Source organism: Dermacentor variabilis, chromosome 6, assembly GCF_050947875.1.
Source record: "Dermacentor variabilis isolate Ectoservices chromosome 6, ASM5094787v1, whole genome shotgun sequence".
In the NCBI taxonomy this organism is placed as follows: domain Eukaryota; kingdom Metazoa; phylum Arthropoda; class Arachnida; order Ixodida; family Ixodidae; genus Dermacentor; species Dermacentor variabilis.
In genome coordinates, this window is record NC_134573.1 from 99,801,216 (window position 1) to 99,827,681 (window position 26,466).

General features: G+C 45.3%; 1 protein-coding gene across 1 annotated transcript in view; it reads left to right on the top strand.

Annotated features, from left to right (window-relative positions):
- Ufl1 (UFM1 specific ligase 1) overlaps positions 1-26,466 on the top strand; it is a 49,457-nt gene that overhangs the window by 12,709 nt on the left and 10,282 nt on the right. The window contains exons 8-14 of the mRNA XM_075695311.1: positions 1,469-1,644; positions 4,475-4,660; positions 11,121-11,265; positions 21,896-22,163; positions 23,516-23,682; positions 25,050-25,183; positions 26,013-26,093. Coding sequence (XP_075551426.1) covers positions 1,469-1,644; positions 4,475-4,660; positions 11,121-11,265; positions 21,896-22,163; positions 23,516-23,682; positions 25,050-25,183; positions 26,013-26,093 — 1,157 coding nt within the window. The remainder of the gene's footprint in view (positions 1-1,468; positions 1,645-4,474; positions 4,661-11,120; positions 11,266-21,895; positions 22,164-23,515; positions 23,683-25,049; positions 25,184-26,012; positions 26,094-26,466) is intronic.

The following is a 26,466-nucleotide window of genomic DNA, read 5'->3' on the forward strand; positions in this document are numbered from 1 at the left end:
CCTGTCAAAGGAAGGCATTGCTCCAAAGAGTTTACAAAGAGGGTGGATGTCACACTCATTGTCCATCATCAGAGTGGAGATGTAACAGACAGATTTAGCTTCTTTCTATCACTATTGCAGTTTACGAAATACCAGAACACCTATGAAATGGATTGCAGCAACAGTGCTGGTAGCAACATTCTCTGGCAGTTTCTTCAACTGCAACACACCTGAAATATTTTTACATTTCGTTCTCTTCCCAGCAAGCAAGAAAGCAGCATGCATACATTCGTGATTACGCTGCTTCCAACGCCTTTTTCACGAACAGCAACTAGCACAGAGTTCATCAGAGCAGTAGCAGTTTTGTGCACTATTAACATCACAAGATGGCACGACCAGCATGACTACTCATGTCCATGTTTCTGGAACTAACAAGCATCGCAAGCGAAATTGGCAGGGGACTTGGAAAATGTTTGGCAGAAATTTGTTGTCATGAAGTTTAAATATAGCCATGAAACATGTGATTTTGTGACACAAAAAGAAATGTAATTTCAGGAGTCTGTAAACAGGCAGGGATGTGACATGGCTTTTGCATTCTTTCGGGTGAGCTGGCACTTGGCAACTATGTCATTGCCAAGTGCCAGCTTACGGGGATGCCGGTATAGCAGTCACATGCCGACAGTGAATTTCACATGATGTGGTTCTGATGCTCCTAGCTTAGCATGTAAAATAATGCGTCTTCTGAATGACTTTTTGTACCCACTTGTAAAGAAAGCGAGGTGTCTCGGTAGTATAGTTGTTGCAAACTAGGTGGCAAGTTCGGTGTCGTCTTGTATTGACAGCAGCAATGGCACTGGCCCGTACAGCAAGTCGTTGCCAATGTTGTTTTGAGGGGCATTCAAAGACAGTGGATGTTTTAACTTTATTTGGTTGCCAATATTTTCTCTCTATCAGGACTTGCAAGAGTGGCCCTCAAGTATTCTCACCTCTCTTTTGGGAGTGGTAGTGTTGAGGCATGCTCCACAAAAACTTCATTGAAGTGAAAAAGCAGTAATTTTGATGCATTAAGTTCTGTGCTACACTGATGGGGAATAAAGGAAACTTCATTGCGTGAGAAAGTTTGTCGAGTTGGTATTCATTATGCAAGGATTTCACCGTATCGTCTTCCTTCGCATCATTCATTTCATGTTCCTCAGTTTCCTCTCAGGTTGGTTTGTTATCTTCCACGTTCTGACTCCATGTGTCATAGTACTGGCAGGATGTATATATATATATATATATATATATATATATATATATATATATATATATATATATATATATATATATATATATATATATATATATATATATATATATATATATATATATATATATACTTTTCTTGTTTTTTTCTCAAATATTATAGGTCAAGAAAAAACAGCATGCACGCCGACAGATGAAGTTCATTATGATTGCGGTAATAGGTTGGCTGTCCTCTTGTGTGCAGAGTATGATGCCATGACGAGGCTGGGAATCCCAGACCCCAAGGCTTACATCCGTCGGCATTTCAAGGACGAGCCGCTTGTGTTCCTCAAGACATTCTGCATCGGCCAGATGCTGCTGGCACAGGTTGAAGCTGCTATTGACGAGGCTGCCGCCACAGGGTCCTGGGTGGATGTCGCAGTGAGTGCTTGCATGTTCCTGCTTAATTTAAAGCCTTGTGCATTGTTGTCAGCATCAGCCTTGCAGCCTATCACAGGGTAAAGGCATCACTCAAAGTTTCACGCAAAGGCATTGCTGCACGCGTCAGCACTGACTACAAGCAGGTCGTTCACCGAATATACCGAGGACATTCGAACCTCGATTTCGCGAAGTGGTACTTGCAGCGAAAAACATTAATTTCGTTCATTTGAGGTTTAAATGTTTCAGCAGTGACAGTGACAAGAACTTTATTAGAGTGTCCTGAGGAACTTGATTGGGGGGATCCAAAGGCTCCCCAATCAAGTTCGTGGCTCTGCCCACGATGGGACAGGGAGGTGGTGACTCTCCGCAATGTCGCGGGCCCTCTGGACAGCCTGCAGTTGGTTCGTGAAATCCGAGCTTGTAGGCAAGGCGTCCCACTTGCACTTGTATTGGAGGTCAGAGCCCGCGTTGTACGTTGCACAGCCAGAGCATGTGGTCGAAGGAGCAGCATGCGTGACCACATTTGGAGCATAACTGCGGGAAGTTCGGGTCTATCCAATTAAGCGCTCTGGGGGAGAGGTAGGACCTGGTCTGTAGGAGCCTGAAAGTAACGGCCTGAGCCCTGTTAAGTTTCGGGCTGGGGGAGCGAACTTCCTCCTGCTGTGTCTGTAATGCGACGTAATTGTGAAAGGTGGTGAGACAATCTTTGAAGGGGCAATCCTGTGGGAGAGCCGGACCGTTATTTTATTAAGTTTCAGCAGCAAAAATTATTTCGTAAATCCCCAGAACATTCCTGGTATATAGTATCCTGTCAGTAACCACTTATAAACAAATTGCAAGATGGTTGAGCCAGTGATTGCAAGGTTATGAGTGCCGGTGCATGTGGTGCTGAGAGCAATGCATCAGCACGGCTCACGGAACCCGAAATTAGTGTTTTCCATCATACGGTGCTGTAAATCTTAGATACTATGGCTGACCGCACTTAGTTCCCGCAGCTGACATCGAATAGCATCCTCGAATTAAAGACAAAAGTACAAAAGGATATTTGTTCAGAGAAAAAAAAGATCATACTTTCGCCAGTAAAGTGGAGCATTGATGGCAGTACAACTACACGAAGTAACGTTCATAGTTTTATCACTGTCACGTGTGTTCAAGCAAAATTCACTCGATGACCAAGAATGCTTGCTGTCACAATGCGAGCAAACGCAACAGCCAACACTAGACGGGCGGGAACAAAATTCGCATGAAGACACCAACCACCTCACCTCAGTCTTTGCACTTGCTGAAGATTACCTCCAAGATACAGTGGACGGCCCGCATATGGACAGCTATGCGCAGCTACAGCAAAGGCGGAAGAGAGGGGACACGCGCACTTCAGGGAGAAGTCGAATAGGGCGCATCTCCTTCCCACCTCTAGCGCGTACTTGATCATGTTACCACACACTTGTCCCTTTCCCACCTCCCTTGTGCTGCAGGAATCGTTAGCTCTGGCGTTTCCTTGAGGGCTCCGAGCTGGCACATTGCCATTGCCTGCATGCTGTGTTCCGGCACGCGCGCCTCAGTGGCGTTTTTGCTGCTCTAACTTTTCATGCAGAAGGACGTGTGCAAATAACATTTCCCTCGGCAAACTTTTCATGCAGAAGGACGTGTGCAAATAACATTTTCCTCTGCAAACTTTTCATGCAGAAGGACGTGTGCAAATGACTTTTTCGTCGGCCGACATATTAATAGCCTTTTGCTGGATTTACCAGAAATACAGGCTCCAATTACATGCTTGAAATAGTCAAAAACTTAGTTAAATCGAAACCATGTCATAAAAGTACTTGGCTAAATCGCAAAAGACATGCACGGATTTTGGTGGAGCTAAGATTGGGAAATAAAAATAGTTTGTTACATCACGAATTTCGTTGATCGAGGTTCATTGTATTGGGGCTTGACCGTATTCAAAAAACCAAATCATTGAGAAGTTGAATTCTAGATTCATTCGATTTACAAATTGAACTATTCAAACTCTCACTATTCAATCCAAAATCTGATATTCAGGTATTCACATATGCCTACTTTAAACCCCCCCCCCCCCCCCCAAAAAATACAAGCAGGCCTCAGCACACCCTGAATCATTAGCTGTTAAAGTTTTTCTACGAACCAGTTTCAGTATCAGTTCCCAGCAGCTGTATATGTCACGACACAGAAGGACGTCACGTGGGAGCAGGACATAGCGACATTCTGGCACTCGCTGCAGTTTGCTCACTCATCTGTCATGCTGCTTCATTGGGCCACATAAGAAGCAGCAGCATCACAGAGAACCAAGAAAGTCAGGACAAGTGTCAAAATGTCTACATGTCCTGCTTTAACTTGGCAATACTGTTCTTGAGAACCAAAACCAAAACTAGTTTGTAGAAAAAATATTATAGTAATTTATTCAGTGTGCTCTGACACTCGCCGGTGTTTTTCCTAGCAGTTTATATGTGCAGGACCTTCATTTAACACAAAAAATGACAAGTAAGCAATGCCGTGTCACTACTCCCTTAAACGCCACCATCAAAAGTGAAGAATCAAAATCTAAAGTATATTGTGAGCCTGCATACAGGCCTCCAAACTCTGAACAGCTGTGTTGAAGTGTATTGCTTGGAACAGGTTTGAACCTAGTATGCTGCTTTCGTGATTCAGCCGCCTAGCCTGTGATGCTGAACAGTGCCTCCCCGCCCATCTCGGTCAGCCCCGTGAATTAGTGTACAACATCTCTTGCTCCCTTTCAAAGCATCGACAGGAATTTGCGTTGTGATGCATTCGAAGACGCTGTCAGCGCCTGCTCACCTTACTTCCACAGCCCCTGCTGCCTTCAGTGTTCAGCGCGGAGGACGTGTCGGGCATTGTTCAGTCGGTGCTCAAGTCGCGACCACGGAATGTCAGCCAGTCAGTGCAGCAGTTGCTGGACACCATCATCGTCAGTGATGCCTTTGTCGACAGCTGCGTCCACTCCTTCGACCCACTCTTGACCGCCAAGGCCGAACTGGTAAGGGGATGCTGCACGCAACTGCTGTCCGTTTCACATGGCTGCCATGAACTCTGCTGTAGACAATTTTAAGTGAGAACTGCTTGGAAATAAACTCATATGACGAAAGTTAATTAGGTAATTGTTCTGTGGACTACCTGTACATTGTGGTTTGTTGTGCAAATAATGCCTGCTCGAACTCACCGAATTATGCTACATATACGCTGCATGCGGTTATTTAAAGTCTTTGAATTTTAATAAAGCACCTGGCATATGTACCTGCACATTCTGGGGCATGAACTATAAGACGAGGCCCATGAGCAAGGACTTGTGTAACTGGGACAAGAAAAAAGCACTGAAAAACAAACATGCTAGATCCCTCGAAGAAACCAAAGGTCATTGCTGACAACCACTTAAAATGTGCTCCAGACTGTTAACACGAACAACAAGTTCTACATCAACAAATGTTCATAGAATTTTAATGTTATGGCTCAAAAGAAGCAGGGTTTTTTCAATAGGCATGAAGATGAGCAAAAAAAATGGGTGGTGATCATTTTTCTTCATTTCTGCCCGATTCAATCTGTCCATTACTTTTCCATTGCTGATGCAGGCACATGTACTGTATTAATAGTATCAGTGTCAAAAAATATAATATGGCAATCAGTTACTGAAGCTCTGCAATCACATGCATCTCCGAAAGAAGGATCGCTCCTTTATTTCCATGTAGCATTAGTGGACATCCATTAGAGAATACCTGCCTGTTTAACTGTTTAGGAATTACATTAACCCTTTAAGGCAATATGTACACAATTATGTACAAGATTGTGCATCATCAGCAAAAGCATTGATGAAAGTAATGATATTTAAAATGTGTCACATACGTCTTGAAACACTTCTGACTAAAATTATGCAGCAAGCTTGAATAAAATGTGCAAAATGTTGTAGTAAAACGAGTCGGAAGTTAGCAGCTGGGTACTTTTGCTCATGTGAGTACAGCCGAACCTCGATATATCGAACAGCATGGCGATCACGGAATAGTTCTATATAGCCAGAATTTGATATATAAGATCACATAAAAAACGCGTCAAATACTTGTACAAATCAATCCATGAAGCGATCGGGGATCGTTGTTCAGAGCGTTCATTCGGTTGCGCCGCACCAACTTCGTCAGCCGCGCGAAGTCAGCGCGGCCTAGGCCAATTGTGCATTGTGCAACCGAACGTGTGCTCCGAACAACGATCCCCAATCGTGCCCCAATTGCGGCAGAGTAAGTACTCACTTAAAGCTTCACACAAAGTATTTATTTCTTTGGCTGAAAGTAGTACTGCAGCAGTGTAGTCTGCTTCTTATCGGCAGCCACGTGCTTTACCACGGAGTCCTCAACATAGTCTAAACGATCCACAAGTAATAGGCTGGTCCCTTCTAATGTGCCACAGTAGTGACGAAGAAGGGCCAACGCAGCTACAGCCTCAGTTAAGTCAGGAGCGGGACAACATCAGCGCTTGCGAGCTCAACCTCGGCAGTGTCTTCGTTTGGCCACTACTTCAGCTGCAATTTCCTCATCTGTCGATAGAAGCATTTTGAAATGCTGTCAGTAACAAAATATGAAGTGGCGTCTGCCACGGGGTCTGTGAGTGAGCCCAGTGAGGGCGTATTGTCGCGCATCTTTGTGGAAGCAGACTGCCATTCCTCGCCATTCCACCGAGGAGGAGTCAATGCGGCAAATGCCATCGTTGACGTGAAATTAGCCAAGCCGTCGCTTACGTACACCGTTACGTTCAAATGGTGCCCTCGTCGCAGTCTATGTGTGCAGCTATAGTGTGCAGCTATAGTGCGCAGCAGTCCGGAACACCGATCGCGCCACCGCTATCTTCGGAAGTGTTGTGGGAAAGCTCGCCGCATGTCAACAGCGCATACGTGGTATGGGATGGCGGTGTTGGATATATCCATTTTACCTCCGACCGCGTTCAAAATAAAAATTAAAAAATGCATGTGATTTTCCAGGTGATATAGAAAATGTTCGATATACACAATAATTTGATATATCCACGTTCAGTATATCAAGGTTTGACTGTATGCCGTTGTAGGTAGCGGGCTAACTTCTTTAATTGTTTTGCACAATGTGTTTGCACCAGGGAAAGTTGCTGGGTACCGTAGGTGTTTTTTAAGCCTGCTAGACAGGAAATAGTTGATTTTCTCATATCTGATGTTCTCCTAGTGAGTTCAGTTGAAGTCCAGATTCTGTAAACTTGACAAAACTCACAAAAGATTTGAAAATTCTTGTTCTCCTCTGTAGCTGTACATGTTTTATGATTGTGAATATGTAAGAAATGCGGTGAAATTAAGTTTTGTGTGAACAGAATTAATTGCACCTGATAGGGCTAATATAGAACAAGTATGCTTATATAATTAACTATAGTCGCCGCCGGATTTTTCGGACTCCGAAAATTCAGACTTGATGGATATTCCAGACTTCATAAATGCACTGTCAGGGTTCCCGTAGCAATAATGCATTTTCGTGACAGATTTTCCAGATGAATTTAGGTCCCAAAGTTGTATTTTCCAGTCTATAAATCACTTGTTCCGAGCCACGCTACCCAATCTTGGAAGCCGCCATGTTGGATGTTCCGCTGACTTGGGCAGGCTTGGCTTCCAGTGGCTCGCTCTATAGCCTCCAAGATTGGGATGTGCACACTTTATATAGAGAGCGCACAACTTTCTCCAGTCTTGGAGGCCATGCCCGCTCTTCCTTGGCTGACAAAATGACTGAGGGGACCGCGCGTTTTCTTGTTTATTTCTTTTTTCAGTCAGCACTATCATCATAACTGCTTAAAGCAAGATACATCTTTATTCATTTATTCAAGTTTAAAGTTTCGGTTGCTATTTGCATGTAGTGTGTCCACAGAGAAGGTGTGTCTCGGCGATGGTGCCGCATGTTTGTGTGTACTTGTGCAGCTTTGCATTTGTGTGATCAACACGACATCATGTGCCTTCACAAGAGCCGAGTGGTGCTAACAAACATGGCTCATTTCTTCGCTCTGCGGCAATCTCTAGCAACGGAGATCACAAATCGCCAATACGGTGACGCTCTCGTCAGACTATACGGAGACGACGTCACTCTTGTGCAAATCCAAGCAAATGTGATCACCTCCAAGCGTAGCATGAGGCAGGGCGTTATTAGAGATTTTTGAAGTCGCTCTAAGCCTAATAAATTTTGTATTTTTGCCTGAACTTGTTTTTCAGATGATTTTTCGGTCCCCACGAGGTCCGGAACATTGGTCGGTCACTGTACTACCTGATGATGACTGCCTATCATGACTGCCTATCAGAAGTTGTAATTGTTTAGAAAGAAAAAACATGGAGGATGCATCTCTAAATGTAAAGCTTATAGCATACAGAACATTTGTTAAGACAGTGCTAGAATGCGCTTTAATTTTTTTTTAGTCCTATCAGACATCGCTAAAAAGCAAGTTAGAACAAATTTAAAGACTCATGGCATGTTTTTTTGTGCCGGGTAGGGGAAGACAGAATTGTTGGTGGAGCAGTTACAGTCTTGTCTCAGCCTTTTAGTAATATGCAGAGATTATGCATTAGACATACCTAGGGGTGTACGAAAATAAAAATTTTCTAATACGAATTGAGTACGAACACTTAGCTTCGAATATTGAATCAAATATCACATAATGATATACACATGCATTTATTAGCCGGTTTGGTTATTTTACCAGGTCGAAACATCGCAATTATGCATTGTCAATGGTAAAAAATTGGGCTAGTAAGCCGTTATACTAACATATTGTATATTTGCCATCCTGTGCCTTATTATGCAACACCAAATGCCCATAAACTCAGAGGAATTTCACTCTGTGCCAGCCACCACTCATCGCATTTGCTGTTAAACAATAAGCTCAGGATTGGGGTGGTGCTGCAAAAGTAACAAATGAGCAAGGCAAAAGCTGGGCTCACACATAACGACAACATAGTGGTGCTCTTCTGTTTGATGTTATCATCGCTTAAAAAAGAAACACAAGAGCATTTTTTTCTATATTTTATGCCACATGCAAGCAGGACTTCTGAAGCACAGCTTGTACAGCAAGTCCCCTTTGTTGTTCTCCTTCAGTGTGAAACACTTGACCGACTCAGTGTTTTCGAGGTATGGTATTTGCAGAATGCAGTTGTCGAGGTACTACATCTGTTTGTAGTTGAAGAATGTAACGCAACCACCAATATAATGTGAGGTATACTATAGGAAGAAGGGAGAGGGTACCTTCGATTGGCATGAAAAAAAAAAACTTTTCTGATTAGAACTCAAGTTAACATGTGTAATACATTCGCAGTCATTTACAATAGCACCTTTTATCATACCGCAGTGCACAGGCATTGCACCCATCGCGGAATGCCCATCGCCTGTGAGATCTGTACAAGTCCCGTGTTTCCCTCGGGCACGTATTGCAGTGACGGATCAGCCATTGCTCTATCCTGAAATGTTGTAACGGGCATGCGATACGCTGCATGGAGGCGTGACATGAGCATGCAGTTGGCAGCTGGTATATTTGCATAGTGAGGACGCATGAACGGGCATCGCTGGTGAGGATCGGCCCATTGTACCTGTACTCCCGGAAAGTGCATCCTTATTGCAGTTGGATTATTTTGCGCAGTCGCCCCCATCCCCTTTCGTCGCACTCCAAGCGCACCCTCGTGTGCAAATCCGTGCCCCTTGCTACTGAGAGACTGGCTTTCCCGCAAAGCTTGGACGTTCAGTGTGTGAGCGCGCTTTACAGGTGAAATTTTGCCAGCAGCACGAAATTGTTGAAAAATTCAGCACTTGAGGCACACACCTTTAGATTAAATAGAAACAAACGCTAACGACCATGCTTTCACCTGCACAGCCACCAATATATTCGATATGTCTCGAATATTTGTATTCAGCAGAATATTAAAAAAAAATATTGCAATGCATAGTTTTCAAATCAAATGTGAATATTAAAAGTATATTATTTGGAAATATTCGAAATTTTCGAATATTCGCACACCCCTAGGCATATCCTTTCAAATGTGTGCAATAGGATCAATGCATCTCACCTTACGAAAAAAGGTCATTGTGATTGTCAAGGCTCCCAGTGAACCCCATTTCCTTCAGCTGTCTTGTTTTCTGCATGTTCTGTCATAGCCACATGCGTGGATCAAAGTACTGTAGCGAAATTTCACACTCAGTGCAAATTTCGTGCAATTTCAGGGCGAGTACTTTAGAAGAAGAAAGTGCCAAGCAAGTATTTGCCTCACGTACCAGGTTATGACCTGTCCACCTCGTTTGTTTTATTCATTCTTTGTTTATCTTTAAGAAGAAAAGGTTGGTATATACACATAATAACGAGGCAGACAGGCTGGACATTTCATGTTCATAGAACCCTCTGGCAAAGGACGCCCATAACACCAACTGTGAAGTGATACGTTGGTTCCGAACATATTCAAGTTATGCAAGCACTGTTAAAGTCATTTTAATGATAAAAAAAAAATTGGGGTGCCTAAATAGATGTGTAAAAATGGCAGCGACATTGGGCACATCTCGTGCTGTTCTGGTTTAATTGTGAACTTCCTGTGCACACATTTCACTTCATTCTTTTGTTATGTACCGGCAATGTGGCACTTGCTAAGCGTTTCTAATTGTCTACAAGTTTCTGAATTCTAGCTATGCTTTTGTACTTCGTGAATGTGACCTGTGTCCTGCAAAAAATTGGCCTATTGCATGCTATGAGCTTGGCATCCAACATTTTTTTTTTTCAAGGTGTTCGCCTTTTGCAAAACAACTACACCACAATCAAAAGTGCTTCATCTGTAGTTTCTGCAACACTGCCAGTGTATGCACTGTTTTATGCACTGCATAAATGCAAACGCAAATGTATGCACTGTTTTAAATATTGCAGGCTTTCAATATACTGCAAGAGATGCAGTATATCCTTATTATTCATCTTACTAATTTAACCTCTGACCTGTGCTCTGGCTTCATTGCAGGATAGAGATTAAATGAAATTTTAGGTTTAGTGAGTCCAAAATTGCCAATGAACTGCTGTAGTATCAAGCAGTTCTGTTGTGGAAAGGTGTTTAGCATTCAGCAAAAATGTTCACTTTCTCCAAACCAAAAAGAAAACAGACACACGCATTCTTGACGTCACACATTGCAATCTCTATAGTATCACCACAGAGAAGGTGAACAGGAAAGATGTCACGCAGTTCGCAATCGCTTCAGCGTGTTCTGTGGCACCACCAAGACTGGTGCGACAGTTCATAGAAGTTCTTGTGGGTAGAAGCGACTCTGCCTGTCCCCGACCCCTCGGTTGTTCTCCCTATTTTAATATGGTCACGTTGGCAGACATTCAGAAATTTCTCATGTCGTGCAGAACTCGAATAAGGCCCCGCATGTATTGGCAACAGCTGTCACTGATTTCCATGTTCTTTTCCCCATCTTGCGGCAACGTGACAGGACTCTCAGAAGGGCGTGGTGTTCCTTGAGGCTACACCAACGGCACCGCCATCACACCACCGCCAACCAGCCACTCCCACTCCCACCCCAACTGCAGCCGAGGACAGGCAGGACAAGAAGGACGAGCGCCGCAAGAAAGCAACAGGTACTGGTCTTACACAAATTTGCAAACAGTGAACACTCAAGTTTGAGCTGAGAAATCCAAGTAATGGCAGATCTGCACGGTCTGCTCGCATAACTACCCACCTTTCTCCATTTTTTGTCAAGCCATTGCGAGATTGGTATGGCTTTACCCCGGACTTTGTGCTCCATTCAAGTAGTTCAGGTGTCGGCGAATTCATAGTGGCAATTGAGTAACTGTGCAACATTTAATGCTGCTGTGGTAGCCTGCCCCTTGTGTAAAATCCCTTCACTGAGGGCTTTGAGGTATTGTCCATGGATAAATAATTAAGTGTAGTGATTAGCTGTCTTACATGCTTGGTGGTCCTCGTAAACGTGTAGCCACATTTTTGAGACCATGCAGGTTTTATTGATGATACAAATCCAGTCTAGAGGCCATATTTGGTAAGGATCCATTCTGTTTTTTATCTTCTTTTTTGAAGTCATTCTTGAACATTTTCTGGCTCTGCGATTCCAGGGTGTGCTGCGGAAATGAAAGTGTTTGAGTTGCTTCAAGGTATGCTCATATGAGCTGCCGAAGGTACAATCAGTGTCCGAATTTTTTTACCCTTTAGGGGCCAGGAAAACGTCTGAAAAATCAGGCAGTCTAAAAAAATGAATGCATGTCTTTTACTGCCCCCAAGGGCTAAAATTGCCACAGGAACGTCAAAGATAGCTTTGAAGGCCTGCCAGTACACTTATTAGCCGTATCGGCGCTCGTAGTATAACAGGAGATGGCAGGTGTGCGCGTCTATAATTAATAGAGCGTCCCGTGACAATGACGTCCTTCCATTCTTGGTATGCTTCAGCGCAATATATCGCATGTGATTCGCCGCATAACGTTGCTGTATTGCTGCGAACTTGACTTTTAGGAACTAGCACTTTTCAACGCTTGACCGTTGCTGTGCTTTCCGCACTTCAAAGCCATTCATGAAGATGACAAAAGCAGACTTGGCATCATTGCTGATAGAGGCAAATTCTTTCAATGAAAAACACGGCACCCAACAGCAGGAACCTTGGCAGCGAATGTCGCAGCAGCTAGGCCTAGCGTTGCCGCGGTGGTGGCTACAGCTGCCAGCGGATTGGCGTGTGTGATAATCAAAATGGCGGCGGTGGTGACTTCAATGCTGTTTCAGACCTGCGGTCATGGAAAAGTTCCAAAAAATCGTATGGCAAAGGATTTCAACATACAAAATTTCACTTTTTATTTATTTATTCATTTATTGTCATACTCTCAAGGCCCGGGGGCATTACAGAGAAGAGTGGTGATTATTACAAACAAATTCGTTAACAATATTCTTGAAGTTTGTGGCGTCAGAAATGGCAGTGATGGAGGCAGGGAGGAGTTTCCAGTCATTCATCGTTCTTGGTAAAAAAGAATAAAAAAAAACGTTGGTGCGACAAGTTGGAACTTCAACCTTAAAACGATGATCCGTGCGTGACGATATGTATGATGGCGGGGAGATTAGTTCATCCTTAAGTGTTTCGTTAGAGTAATAAATCTTGTGAAAAAGGCATAGTCGAAAGTATTTACGACGTAACTCTAGTTTAGGCAAGTCAAGGGTTAGTTTCATTGATGAGACACTTGCATGATGAGAATAATTTGAAAGAATAAAACGAGCAGCTCGGTTTTGAATGGATTCGATGGTGTTTTTTAGCTTTAGAGTAGAAGGGTCAAAAATAGAGCATGCATATTCAAGTTTAGGCCTCACTAAGGATTTGTACAGAAATAACTTGACAGCTGCAGTTGCCGATGAAAAATTACGCCGTAAAAACCCAAGCATGCGATTAGCGTTACTGTAAATGTAATTTATATGAATGTTCCATGTAAGATTGTGTGTCATGTAGATACCAAGATATTTGTATGATGATACATTTTCTACAGGTATGTTGTTAATATTGTACGTAGGAAGGGTGGTATTTCTTACAACACGGGACACACGCATCGCCTTACATTTATTAGAATTGAGCTTCATTTGGGATCTAGCACACCATGATGTTACTATGCCAATGTCTGATTGAAGAGTATGGCAGTCGCCAGCAGTGGCGTAGCTAGGTCGTCTGGCACCCGGGGCCCTTAGCTCTTGTGTGTTCGAGGAAGGCGAGGATATCGACAATTTTCGGGTGTCTGTCTTCAGACGTATATAACACCCCCCCCCCCCCTTACTGGCCCCGTGCACCCGGGGCCCACGGCCCCACGGCCCCCCGGCCCCCCCTGTTGCTACGCCACTGGTCGCCAGAGTTAGAAATGACACGATAGAGAACACAGTCATCGGCGAATAACTTAATTGATGATTAAATTTGGTCTGGGTGATTTAATTTGGTCTTTTCTTGTACATTGGCTCTCTGGAACATGCGGCAGTGCCTCAAAGGCATCCGAATTATCTGGTATGTCAAAAGAAATCGGGCATCTGAAAAATCAGTCATTAAGAGTACTTCGTAGTGCGCTTGTGATTACACAGGGTCACTATACAGAAACAACTGACATGTGTCAGTTCCCTGTCAACTTCAATAGCGATGACAATGTGGATGGCGTCTTAGGAGTGGCCTTTTCTCGGTCCATTTCAGTTTTCTTGCTCTTGAAGTTGCCTTTTCAATAATGTGATAGCATTAATGTGGATACTGGAGGCGCATTTCTGCCTTCGCCGTCACCATGATGTTGTCTATAAAGTCCAAGGGCAATGACACCGTCACCGTGCATCCTACGGTGTATGTGCAAGCTAAAATGTGTGAGGGGAGCCAACAACCATGGCTCTATCTTGCCCGCACGAAAGGGAGGAAAGCAGGGAGGAAGGACGCTGTCTTCCATCGCCCATAAGGCACCCAAGGTTGCAAGGCACCAGGCGGAGGGGAGGGAAGGGGGGGGGGCATTCTACATCGGCTGCAACTACATGTGGGGTGGCTGCACGCGGTTGCGTGTCCGTATCTTCAGAGTAATCTGCGTTGGGGGCAGAGTCTAGGCGCGTCGAGAGATCCATAGCTTTGTGCTTGCTGTGTTTTCTTGGCTCTCAGTTTGTGTTGAAGTGACAGACAGCATGAAGACAGCAGGCTTAGCTCGCTGCTGCTGCCGCCCTTCCTCACGCTAATGTTCTGACAGCGAGTGTCCGTGCTCATCGAGTGTGATGTGTTCATGTTTGCTATGTACATTGACACCATGCTTGCTAATTTAGTTAGCAGGCAAATGTTTATAAGTTGATTCAGCCGTTAAAAGGACAATCCTTGCTTCGTATGGCTGTCTGCTAATTTGCTAATGCGATCGGTGCTTCGCTAGGGTCTGAATCGAAGCTAGTTGGTGTAGCGACATTTTTAGGCAAGTAAAGCATAAAAAACATGGACAGTGAAAAGAATGAGGACATAAGTGCTCTGTATGCCCTGATTCTTTTCACTACCTGTGTTTTTTGCGCTTTGCCTGCCTAAAGATGGTGCTTCGCCTTTCGGACGAAACTGCGACATACTGTAATCGAACAGAGCTGTCTCTTTGACACTGTTTAGCAAGATTTTCTAGGACAATACAAAGGGGTCACAGAAAAATGAAGATGTCATGTCTGGCATCCAAGAACTGGGCGGCGTAGACGTAGCGTCGAAAGAACGTTTATTCCTGCTACTTGGCAGGCAGCCAACAGGTTACATACTGCGCGCGGTGGGCCCGTGCGAGCGGTCTTTTAAAACCAGCACGGGCTACCCGATAAGAGATAGCCGGGCAGAGAGCATGCGCAGACAGCACGCGATAACACGCGTGCTTGGTTTCGCGCGCACACAACATCTCCTTCCTCCTAATGAGCACAAAGTCCTTTTGCCACATTATACAATGCAACTAATGCTATGGCTGATATCTGTCAGGAGGTCGCCGGTCCCTCTGTGGATAGCGTCGCTCCCCTGGAGGGTCGGTCGTTGCCGCAGGGGCCGCAGCTGGAAATGGCTCGTTGGCGCTCTCAGGATCCCTGAAATCTGGAATAAAATCTTCCGTGATGCTCTGCTTTGAGCTGTCGATGCTGAGCAGTAGCTGGTCTTGATGACGACGCCAAATGAGCACCCCATGATTCGTTCTAACGCGAACCTTGTATGAAACGGGGCCAGTCTGCTGAATGATAGTGCCAGGGACCCATTTCTCAGGACCTCTGTAATTCCTCACGAGGACCTCATCATTGATGTTGAAAAGTCGCTCACGTGCCTTGCGTCGCACCATATCGGAGAGCTGTTGCTGAGCCACTCTTCCCCCGACAGAAGGCTTGACTGCGTCGAGTCTCGTGCGCAGTCGTCTACCTATGAAAAGGTTTGCTGGAGTTTCTCTTGTAGTCGCATGCGGCGTGTTGCGGTACGTCACCAGGAACGTCTGTAAGGTTGCCTGCAAGGAGTCTTGGGGTCGTCCTTTCCGCAACGCAGATTTCATTGTCTGTACAAATCTCTCCGCAAGGCCATTCGTGCTTGGATGGTACGCTGCACTCACGATATGACGACCACCGAAGCCTTTGACGAAGCTCTTGAATTCTTCGGAAACGAACTGTGGTCCGTTGTCGGTCACGATGGTCTCGGGTACGCCAAAACGCGAGAACAGGTCTTGGAGACACTGAATTGTGTGGTACGCCGTAGTCCTCTGCATGACATAAACTTCCGGCCATTTTGAGTGTGCGTCCACAGCAACAAGGAACATTTTGTCTTTCATGGGTCCAGCAAAATCCAAGTGAACTCTTTGCCACGGCGAAGTCGGCCATGACCATGGATGAAGCGGAGCCGGTGCTGGTTCGTTCCGTTGCTGTTGACACTCTTCACATTTCTTCACGTGTTGCTCTAGGTCCGCGTCGATACCAGGCCACCAGACGTAGCTCCTCGCGAGTTCTTTGCATCTTACGATACCGGGATGACCCTGATGAAGTTCCTCAAGCAAGAAGGCTCGGTGTTTTGAAGGCACAACTACTCTCATGCCGTACATTAAACACCCTTGATGAACTGTGAGCTCCAAACGCTTGTCGAAGAAATGTTTCAACTCCTTCTCAGCGACATGCGACGGCCAGCCAGCACTTGTGAAGTTCAGTACCTTGCTTAGTAATGGATCACGCCTCGTTTCACGAGCGATGTCTTGGCCTGTGACAGGCAGCGTTTCCAAACGAAGCGAATAAAAAATTTCGCTTTCTTCTTCTGATTGCTTTTCGCTGCTGTCGAGCGGCAAGCGCGATAAACAGTCTGCTTCCGCATTATCGGAAGATTTCTTGAATTCAAGAGCATAGTTGTAGGCTGACAGCGGCAGCGCCCAACGCTGCATGCGGGCAGCTGCCATCGCGGGAATGCCTGTTTTCGGGCCGAGAATTGTTTGCAGTGGTTTATGGTCAGTCACAAGCGTGAAGAACCTACCGTAGACGTAGAAGTGAAACTTCTTTACGCCGAATACGAGGGCAAGGGCTTCTTTCTCGATCTGACTGTAGTTCTTTTCGGCACTTGACAAGGTGCGGGATGCGTAGGCAACCGGTCGAACTGATCCATTTATCATTTTCTGCGAAAGAACTGCGCCTATACCGTACTGAGATGCGTCGCAGGCAAGTTGAAGCGGTCGCTTCGGATCATAATGGGCAAGAACTGGAGGGGAAGCCATAGCTGCTTTTATCTCCGTGAAAGCAAGCTGGCATGACGCATCCCACGTCCACTCCGTTGTTTGCTTTAGCAGCCTGTACAACGGCTGTGCCAAAGTCGAGAGACGCTGAACAAACTTGCCGTAATAATTGACCATCCCAAGGAATGACTGCAGTTGCTGCTTGTCTTTTGGAGCAGGCGCATTTAGTAGTGCTAGTACCTTTTCAGGCGATGCGCAAACACCCTCGGCGTTGATGACGTGGCCCAGATAACGGAGCTCTCGTTGAAAGAACGAGCACTTATCGCGCCGGATGCGCACACCGCGTTCCTGCAATCTTGACAAGACGGCTTCCAAGTTACGGAAGTGCTCTCGCTTGGTCTTGCCTGTGACCAGGATGTCGTCAAGGTAGCAACTGACTCCTTCCAACCCTTTCAGCATGTTGTCCATAATTCTTTGAAATATGCTTGGGGCGGACGAAATGCCGAAAGCCAGACGGTTCATAGTATACAAGCCCTTATGCGTGTTTATCGTCAGTAGTTTCCGGGAGCCTTCCGCCATAACTACCTGCTGGTAGGCCCTACTCAGGTCAATCTTCGAAAATTCCTCCCCTCCTGCAAGCGCTGCGAGAAGGTCATCTATCCGAGGTAGCGGGTAGCGGTCTACTTCTAGACAGGGATTGACGGTGGTTTTATAATCGCCACACAGTCGGAGGCTTCCATCCCTCTTCACTACCGGTACCAAGGGCGTTGCGTATTCGCTTGTAGCAACAGGCGTTATGATGCCAAGCTTCTCCATTTTCACAAGTTCCGCTTCTACTGCACGTTGCAGAGCAAAGGGAACGCTTCTTGCCTTTACAAACTTCGGCTGTGACCCTTCGCGAAGGACAAGCTCGGCCTGCTCTTCCGTGATGGTACCTAGCTCATCCTTGAAAAGTTCGGAATGGCTTTCTAGCATGGCTTCCAGCTTTTCTTGCCAGTGCTTTGATATTTCTCGAGAGAGACCAAGGTGATTAAAAAAAACTAGGTTCTTCCAATCCAAACGAATATCTTGCAACCATTCTCTGCCGAGGAGTGCCGGTCCTGTAGAGTCCACGACGTACAGGGGAAGCTCCACGCACTGGTCGTTGTGGCGCACGACGACTTTCGCCAGACCCTTCGGTTTTACTATGGCCCCAGTATACGTGCGCAGCTTTAACGATGCTGGCTGAAGTCGCTTACGTGGAAACAACCTCTGGAATTCGCGCCATGATATGACGGATACGGCTGCGCCGGTGTCAAGCTCCATCGTCAGTAGGACACCGTCAACGTTCACGGGTACAGTAAATGGGTCTGCGTTGAATGATTTAAGTGAGACAGACGACTCGTTTCGGACGGACGTGAGCATCTTCACACGTTTCCGGAGCTTTGCCTCCCTAGCTTTCTTTCCTTTCCTGCAGGCGCGTTGAATATGCCCTTTTCGGTTACAATTGTAACATGTATCGCCGATATGAGGGCATGCTTCGCTAGAGTGATTGGGTGACCCGCAACGGAAGCAGCTTGCCGACATCACAGACTGCTTTTCGCCTCGAACCTTATTCACTTCGTACGCCGGGGATGCGCTGTTATGCGTGAACGCCGCGCTAATCGTTGCAGTTTCCATGGCAAGAGCTCTATCTACGGCCTTTTGGAAGGTTAGCTTTTTGTCTTCCGTGAACAACACACGCTGAATGTCCTCGCGGAGCAGGCCGCGAACGAAACAGTCCCGGAGCGCTTCATCCAAGAAACTTCCAAATTCGCAACTCTGCACCAGCCTTCGAAGTTCCGCGACAAATTCGGTAATGGACTCACCGCTTCGCTGTGACCGCTTGTAAAATTTAGCACGCTCTGCGATGACAGACGACTGCGGTGCCAGGTGATCGCTCAGGAGTTTCAGGAGACTGTCAAACTCTCGTGACGACGGTGCGTCAGGTGCCGTCAGCGACTTGAGCAGCGCGTAGGTCTTCGCGCCGATGAGACTCAGGAACGCAGGAACCTTCTTTGCTACTGGAACATCGTTGACCAAAAGATAGGCTTTCAACCTTTCCTCGTACGAGCGCCAGTCACTCGTGGTCTCGTCGAAAGGTTCAATGTGGCCGATGTGACTCATGACTCACTTGGAAGTTTCGGCTGCCGTGATGCCAGTTTCAGGAATTTCACCGCAGGGAAATCTTCGTGGCGGGAAGCTTTTACACAGAGGCCAGGTTCTTCACACTGCGAATTCCGTACGGCGGTCATCCCATCTTCGTCGCCAATATGTCATGTCTGGCATCCAAGAACTGGGCGGCGTAGACGTAGCGTCGAAAGAACGTTTATTCCTGCTACTTGGCAGGCAGCCAACAGGTTACATACTGCGCGCGGTGGGCCCGTGCGAGCGGTCTTTTAAAACCAGCACGGGCTACCCGATAAGAGATAGCCGGGCAGAGAGCATGCGCAGACAGCACGCGATAACACGCGTGCTTGGTTTCGCGCGCACACAACAGAAGACTACTAATTAAAGTGTATAGGATTAGAAGCCTCAGCCCACTGCCTATGTTTTATAATGGAGACTCGTTGAAAGTCTTGTCAAACTCAAAAGTTTCATCGAAATGTTGGTTCTGTGCTGAGGCTGTTCTGTGCTGCACTTAATACAACAGAATGTCCCTCCACTTCTGTTGCATTTTTTATTGAAATGGAAGTAGGAGAAAGAGATTGAGTCACCTTATAATGTTGATAGCTATTCCTTTTCACATAATAGCAATTCAAGAAAGCTGTACAGTAGACTTCCGTTAATTCAGCTCTGGTTAATCTGATTTTCCAGTTAATTCGATCCGGACCTGAAGGTCCCTCCCGTCCACCACCCATACATTTCTATGGAACAAGCTTTTGTTATTCTTATTCTGAAATTAGCTTTCCCTGGATAATTCGAACTTAGCTGATCAACATGCACGTGCTCGACCCAATGGGGACTACAGTTGGTGATTCCCTTAGTGGCAGCATCTCTCTCAGCGTTGCTTAGGATGCAGCGAATGTGTCAAACACATGTCAATGTCTCGTTGAAAACGCCTATTTTTAGCATATCCTAGGATGATTTTCAAGTAAAAATGGTAACTTCCAAAGGATTACTACAGTATTTACCCTTCTAGCACCATCCTTCTTTTCCAAGAAAATTCGTCTGTAAATTGCTTGGGTGGTGCAATCCGATAGGAAACCAAAACTGCATTCACGGGGTTCAACCGTCAAAGCCAGCCCAGCCAACGTCATCACCATTGCCATCACATGATGGCGACCATGGATGGCAACAAAACAAATTTTCTCTCTTAGCATGATGATAAAGACAATGATGTGCCGCTTTCAGTCTGATTACGAAATCACATCCAAATGATACATTATTTAACTTGTTTTACATGTTAAGCTAACAGCAACAAGTTGTGTCACATTCTCTTGGCATTACGGAGAATTGTATACATCGCAGGCTGAACTAGCGAAATGGTTAGTCTAGGTGTGGGCCCCACTCACTTTTGCAATTGTTGCAGAGTCATGGATAATACAGACTATCAAACACACTATGGACCGTGTGATGGACAACATGTAGTGGCTTTTAATAGGCAGCGATAAAGTGCTGTCCAATAATGATGACAATGGTCATTAAATAAATAAATTTCCATTCTGTAAAGTATAAGTCTGCTCGTTGCAACTTTTTTGTAATGCTGCTATTGGAGGCATGCTGCTTTCTTTTTCCTCTCTCCTTCTCTTTCCAAAGTATCAAGTGCATGTTCGATTTATACTTTCTTTATGAGCTCTAATGTCATTCATTCGTTAGTTTTCTACTTCGAACCAGTAAAAAAGTTGTGCGCATCATATTGGGGGGCATGTTATAATTGGGGCTAATACTGCCGATGATCCAGCGGTGTTTTTCAGTGTTTTTTCCGCCTTCTGTTTAATTCGACCTGCTGGATAATTCGACCAATTTTGCCGGTTCCATCAGGGTCGAATTAGCAGAAGTCAAGTGTGTTATAATATATGGAAAAACATCACAAGCTCAGGAAATCAACAGTGGAGAGAATAAATTTGGTCCCAACATAGTGGTTCGAAATACACAGCAGCATATAGACATAAGAGGCAAAGACAAGTTGCCGCCAAGCTCTATACTCAGTCCTGAGCAAGCATGTGCTGTGCTATGCAGTCAAAATGAGCAGGTCCACAGATGAGGAAAACACAGACAAAGTAGGCTGATGTGGGCAGCATCACATGAGACTGATACAAGCACGCATGGTCTCATCTTGGGCGAGTTGGTTGATACAATGCGCTAGTTGATACAATACAATACTTTGCGCTACAATGGCTTCAGCGCATATGGTGAGAATGGGTCACGCTTACAAAACTAACTATGTCTTCACGCAGTGTCATGAAGCATGAAAGGGAACAATTGTCAGCCAGCTGACAGTAGCATGAATCTACAAAGGAGATTCATGCTATTGTTTTTCTCTTTTTTCTTTCTCTCCTTTTCATGAAACTTCCTCCACCTTGCAGATTTCTACATAACTGCTTTGCCATATTCACAGTCCCTGTGCTTCAAGTTGCAGATTAATTCGCCCTCTCTCTGCGATCTGCTAGCCTGATGATGAGAGAGCAATGACTCTGGAAGGGTCTTGACCTTGGTTCAATCCCTAGGCCAGGACGACCTCTTCTTCATCTTTGGAGAGCTTTCTTTATGAGAAACCCATATGGGATTTCATTGTAGCTTCTTGCTACTTTAGGGTGGATGTCAATTTTCTCCTTTTATGAAACTCCATGTTGTATATTCCCACAAAACTGATCTGCTATATTCAGTGTCATAGAGCACTTTCTCATGTTGCTTAGTACATAGTCTGAAATGATGTGGGAGTACATGTTTACTGTGCCTGCTTCCTCAAAGAAATGTTCTAGCGCATTCAGTGTTCTTCCCTGGGCTGTATCCAATTAGAGCTACTGTTCTCGTACACCAGGCAGGAAACTCCTTTATTTTTGTTATTTTGTGAGCTAACTATCATTTCTCTGTTCCTATACACTTGCAGGTGGCAAGTCAGGTGGTGGGACGCAGGGTCGTGAGACCAAGACGAAAGCTGTCAAGCCCAAGAAGCAGCAGCGGCGCGGCCGCGGGGGAGGTGACTCAGACTCGGAAGATGATGCTGGAGATGGACCGGGTCGTTCCCACCGCTCCCAGCAGCAGCAGGAGCTGGAGTTCATGACAGTGGACGAGATGAGGGCTCAACTGGAACAGCTTCCGCTGCTCCGTGACTGCCCGCCGGAGCTGAGTCAGAGCATTGCTGAGAAAATCCACAGGTGAGGCAGGCTGTTGGCTTCCTGGTAAAACTTGGAAGTTTCAGTTAACTTGGGAAGCAGTGACAGCAGTAGCATGCTTCTGTCCGTCATCAACCACATGCTGAAACGTACAGTTGAATCTCACTAATTCGAACTCCGAGAGGACCGGAAATTTATTCAAATAAAACATAGTTCAAACTAAAGAGAGCCCCTCTAACTGTAGCTCCCAATCAATTGTGCAGCACAGTGTGCAAAACCAAAACACTCACTAGGCTCATATTGAAAAAGTCTTTTCTTCCCTCCATCAGCTTACGACATCTGTCGGAATAAGCCGTAGTTTCATTTAAAGTCTGAGTATATGTTGTGGGTGCACTGAGCATGGCTGTCTGTACAGCTACCATGCGTCAGGCACGGCCATGCACCATATCTTGGGCGTAATCTGCAGTGGGTGCAAAGCTGGACTAGCCGAGATGGTGGGTTACTTCACATGTGCTGTCGTCCCGTGCGTGTGGTATTGGAGGTCGTGTAATCTGAAGTGTCGGACATGCCTTGAAGCTACAGCCAGCCTAAAGCATTCGCTCTGCAAGGCCCGCGCTCTTCTTCATGCTAGCATTGCCGCAGCGAGTGTTCCTGGTCATCGAGTGAGATCCATTCATGTTTGCCTGTGTGCATGTGACACCATGCTTGTTAATTTAATTAGTAAGTGAATGGCTACTGCAACTTATACAGGCAATAAAACTACAAAAATTACTTTGTTAAGTTGTTTAAGGCTTTGCTGTCCCTATCAATGTCTCGCCTTTTTGACACAACTGCAACTTCTTTTTTTCTTTCCTGCTCCTTTTAAGCTGGATGGGAAAGAGCATGCAGGCTGCTCTGCTTGCTCCAGTTCGGTGTCTGTTCCCAACATGTCTCCTTATCATTTTTATGAGGCATGCAACACTACGGTCGCTAGCAACACATCAAACCTTTGGCTCGAGTTTGTCTGAAAGGTGTTCCATGGAAGCGACAAATTTCCCTGGAAATATCAGCACCAACTGTTATTGCTACAGCGAAAGGTGTCTTCATAGCAATGACAGACGGCCCCACCATTTCAATTCGTAATAAAAGCAGCAAGTTTCCATTGCCTGCTGCCATCTCATAATGACCGTGGCAATGATGCTAATGGTAGGCTGTTGTAAATGCCGCAAGCGGGGCTTTGGTTTCATGTCCGATTGTCTCAGAAATGAGAACATGCATTAGAACTGGGTAGATGTGTTAAGTGTTTCTTAGAGGCCTGTTCAGCTAACATTATGTTACACTTTTAATGACCGGTCCCAGCCGACATGGCATTGTGCACTTCGCCGTGCTTCACATGCCCTCCCTCGCACATGCAGGCCACTGACGCGCAAGTACCAGGAAGTGGCACGGTCAGTGTTCCTGGCATCGTCCAGTGCGTCTGGTGCGGCCCGACGCAAGACATTTGCCGAGCTGCAGGAGAAGGTCTCATCCCTCCTGCTGAGCATCCAGCAGTTTGACCGGGGAATCAAGGCTGTGCCGGCAGGTCAGTGACCTCTCCTCATATGGACTCACAAATCTGCCTGCAAAGTATGTCACAAAGAAATCTAGCGCAAATTTCAGCAGGGCAGGTCAAGAAGGATCCTCTCCAGGCACTCCATGTACCAGTCATGCAGTATTTACACAATTGTAAGTCGACAGCCCCATATCACATGTTGGGGAAAATCTAGAAGGGTGTACCCAAGGGTGCATTCCCCCTATTAGTCACTGCGCTGCTCGCCCTCACTAGTGCTGCTGTCATCATGGCTGCTGTGGTCCCACAGCATGTCGTCGTTCAGTGAAATCCCACACTTCGCTAATGACCACACCACGACTTCGCACGGTACAACCACACATGCCGAAAGCGCCCAGCTGCACACAGCCACCAGAGAAGCTCTATTCAAACACCTAGCTAGCGTAAGTTTGTGGCCTCAAAAAAAAAAAAATAATTATAATAATAATAATAATAATGGGTCGGCTTACAACCAGGTAAATATGGTACTTGCAAGGATAATGCCTCGAAATTGCAAACACCAACAAAACATTTCCTCAGACTCGTACATTTAACGAGCTGTAAATCTTGGGCAGAGAAAATTCGTGTTCTTACATTTTTTTGTTTCATTATCCCTTTACTTGATCTGTCACTTTCTAAAGACCACTCTAAAGTGTCTGTTTCTAAAAGACCCCCTCCCCTTCTTTTTCAATCAAGTTGAAAATCTGCTTGAAAGTGACGACTGATGACAGCATTGAGGCCACTGAGAGAGGGAAGGAGGCAGTGGTACATGAAGACAGCAGTGGTGACGAACCTACGTACTAACCAAGAATATCGATCAGACAGGCAACAGCAGCATTTAATGCTCTCCAGTTAGTATACCTTGCATCACTGCTGTAGTTTCTCCTCTGAGTATGCTGCAGACGTCGTCGTCATGGCACCGGCCACAGTTGCTCATTCCATCAAATGAAGTGTGCAGAAAAAAAATTGACTAATTAAGGGAATATGTGGGTCTTTAACCAAAAATTTGTTAAGTCTTTATTCTTCAAGGTATGGTGCTGGAAACTTCTAGATATATATAATATTATGTGTTTATTTCATATATGAGGTCCATTTTTTGTTTATCTCCTTTGGTTCTAATTTTATGCAAACATCCTTTAAATATTTTCTACAGAGATCTGCAAGATATCATCTCCTTGAATTTCACTACATAGGATATCAATGGTTTCTGTATTATGTAAGGAATGCCATCAGATCAACATTATTGCTCTGCCTCACCTAGAACATGAGTTGCGAGGTTTCGAAGCTGAAACTTGAAACAGTGTTTTTCCGGAGCTTAAATTTGAAGCTTTATGTTTAGTTGTTCTGTTTGTTGCTTCCAGCGGAGGAACTACAGGCCCAGCTGGCCAAGCACCTCCTGCGGACACTGTGCTCGGACTTGGTCAACTTGGTCGTCGGCTACCTGGCTGCGGAACACGCCAAGGAAGCAGAAACGCCAGCCAACATGGCCCCTGAGGTATGAGTCCCGATTGCGAAGGACAATTTGAGCGCGCGGAGCATAGCGATGTCAACAGTGCGTAAAGCCACCAAAGGAGGCCAATAACACTTCGAAAAGCATGAGTGAAGCAAAGAATAGGTTAAAACCTTTTAAAAGGTGTTAAGTCTTAGACCAAAAAAATATAAATTTTTATTTTTCTTGTTATGGTGCTAAAAACTTGTAGGTATAAGTAATTTTATCAGCTTGTTTCAAATAATGGGACAATTTTGCTTTTTCTCATTTTGCCCTACGTTTATGGAAGCATCCTTTATTTCACTTGCGGGAAACATTTAAAAAAAATTGGTTTCTCAGGTTTCGCTAAGCAGGGTATCAACAACACCTTCTGCATGACTCAAGAAATTTAATAAAATCGACTGTATTGCTCTGTTGACCCTAGAGCGAGACTTGCTACATCTTGAATAAGACTTCTAAAATTACACTCTTCGGAACTCCCAACATTAAAGTCTAACAAAATTTGGTGAAGAGTGTTTAAAATTACTAAGTTGGCCTTTATGTTCAACCAGTTTGTGAAAGCTTGCAGTAAATTTCATCCGAAAGGTGTCTGAAGTGAACATGAGTCCAGCTTGCATTTGTAATTGAAGCACTGTGCTTCACTACACAGTCAAAAGGCTGTATATGTCATTACAAGTCATTGCTTGTTGAAGAATGGGTTGTCAAATGCATCCGTTGTTTGCATCAGACATGCAAATTGCATTTTATCACAGCTGTCGCACTGCAGTACGAGCAAAAGCGCGACGATGCTTGTTGTACACAACTCAAAGTAACGAGCTCATGCACATCCGAACAGGTGCGGCAAAAGCTGATCCAGAAGCTACCGGGCGACGTCAGGGGTCCTGTGCTCAAGCTGCACCAGTCGCTGTCGGCCAAGGTAGGCAACACTAAACCTTTTGACGATCAGCCCGGCCACTGTAACCCAGTGGCTCTGGTGCTATGCTGCTTATCTCAAGGTCATCCTGACCATAACGATTGCATTTTGATGGCGGTTAAATGCAAAGGCGCTTGTTTACTTAGATGTAGGGGCACATTAAAGAAGCCGAGGTGGTCGTAATTAAGGCGGTGTCCCTCCCACTCGTAATCAATTGCACCTCATAATATCTGGGTTCTGGCATGTAAAGTCCTGTAGTTGAATAAAATTATTTTAAGACATATTCGAAGTTGTAGAAACTCTACTGCATGTTTCTTGCACGTAAAAGGATGGCACCTAGCAAGTGTGAAGGTCAGGAAATGCTTTAATTTGGTAC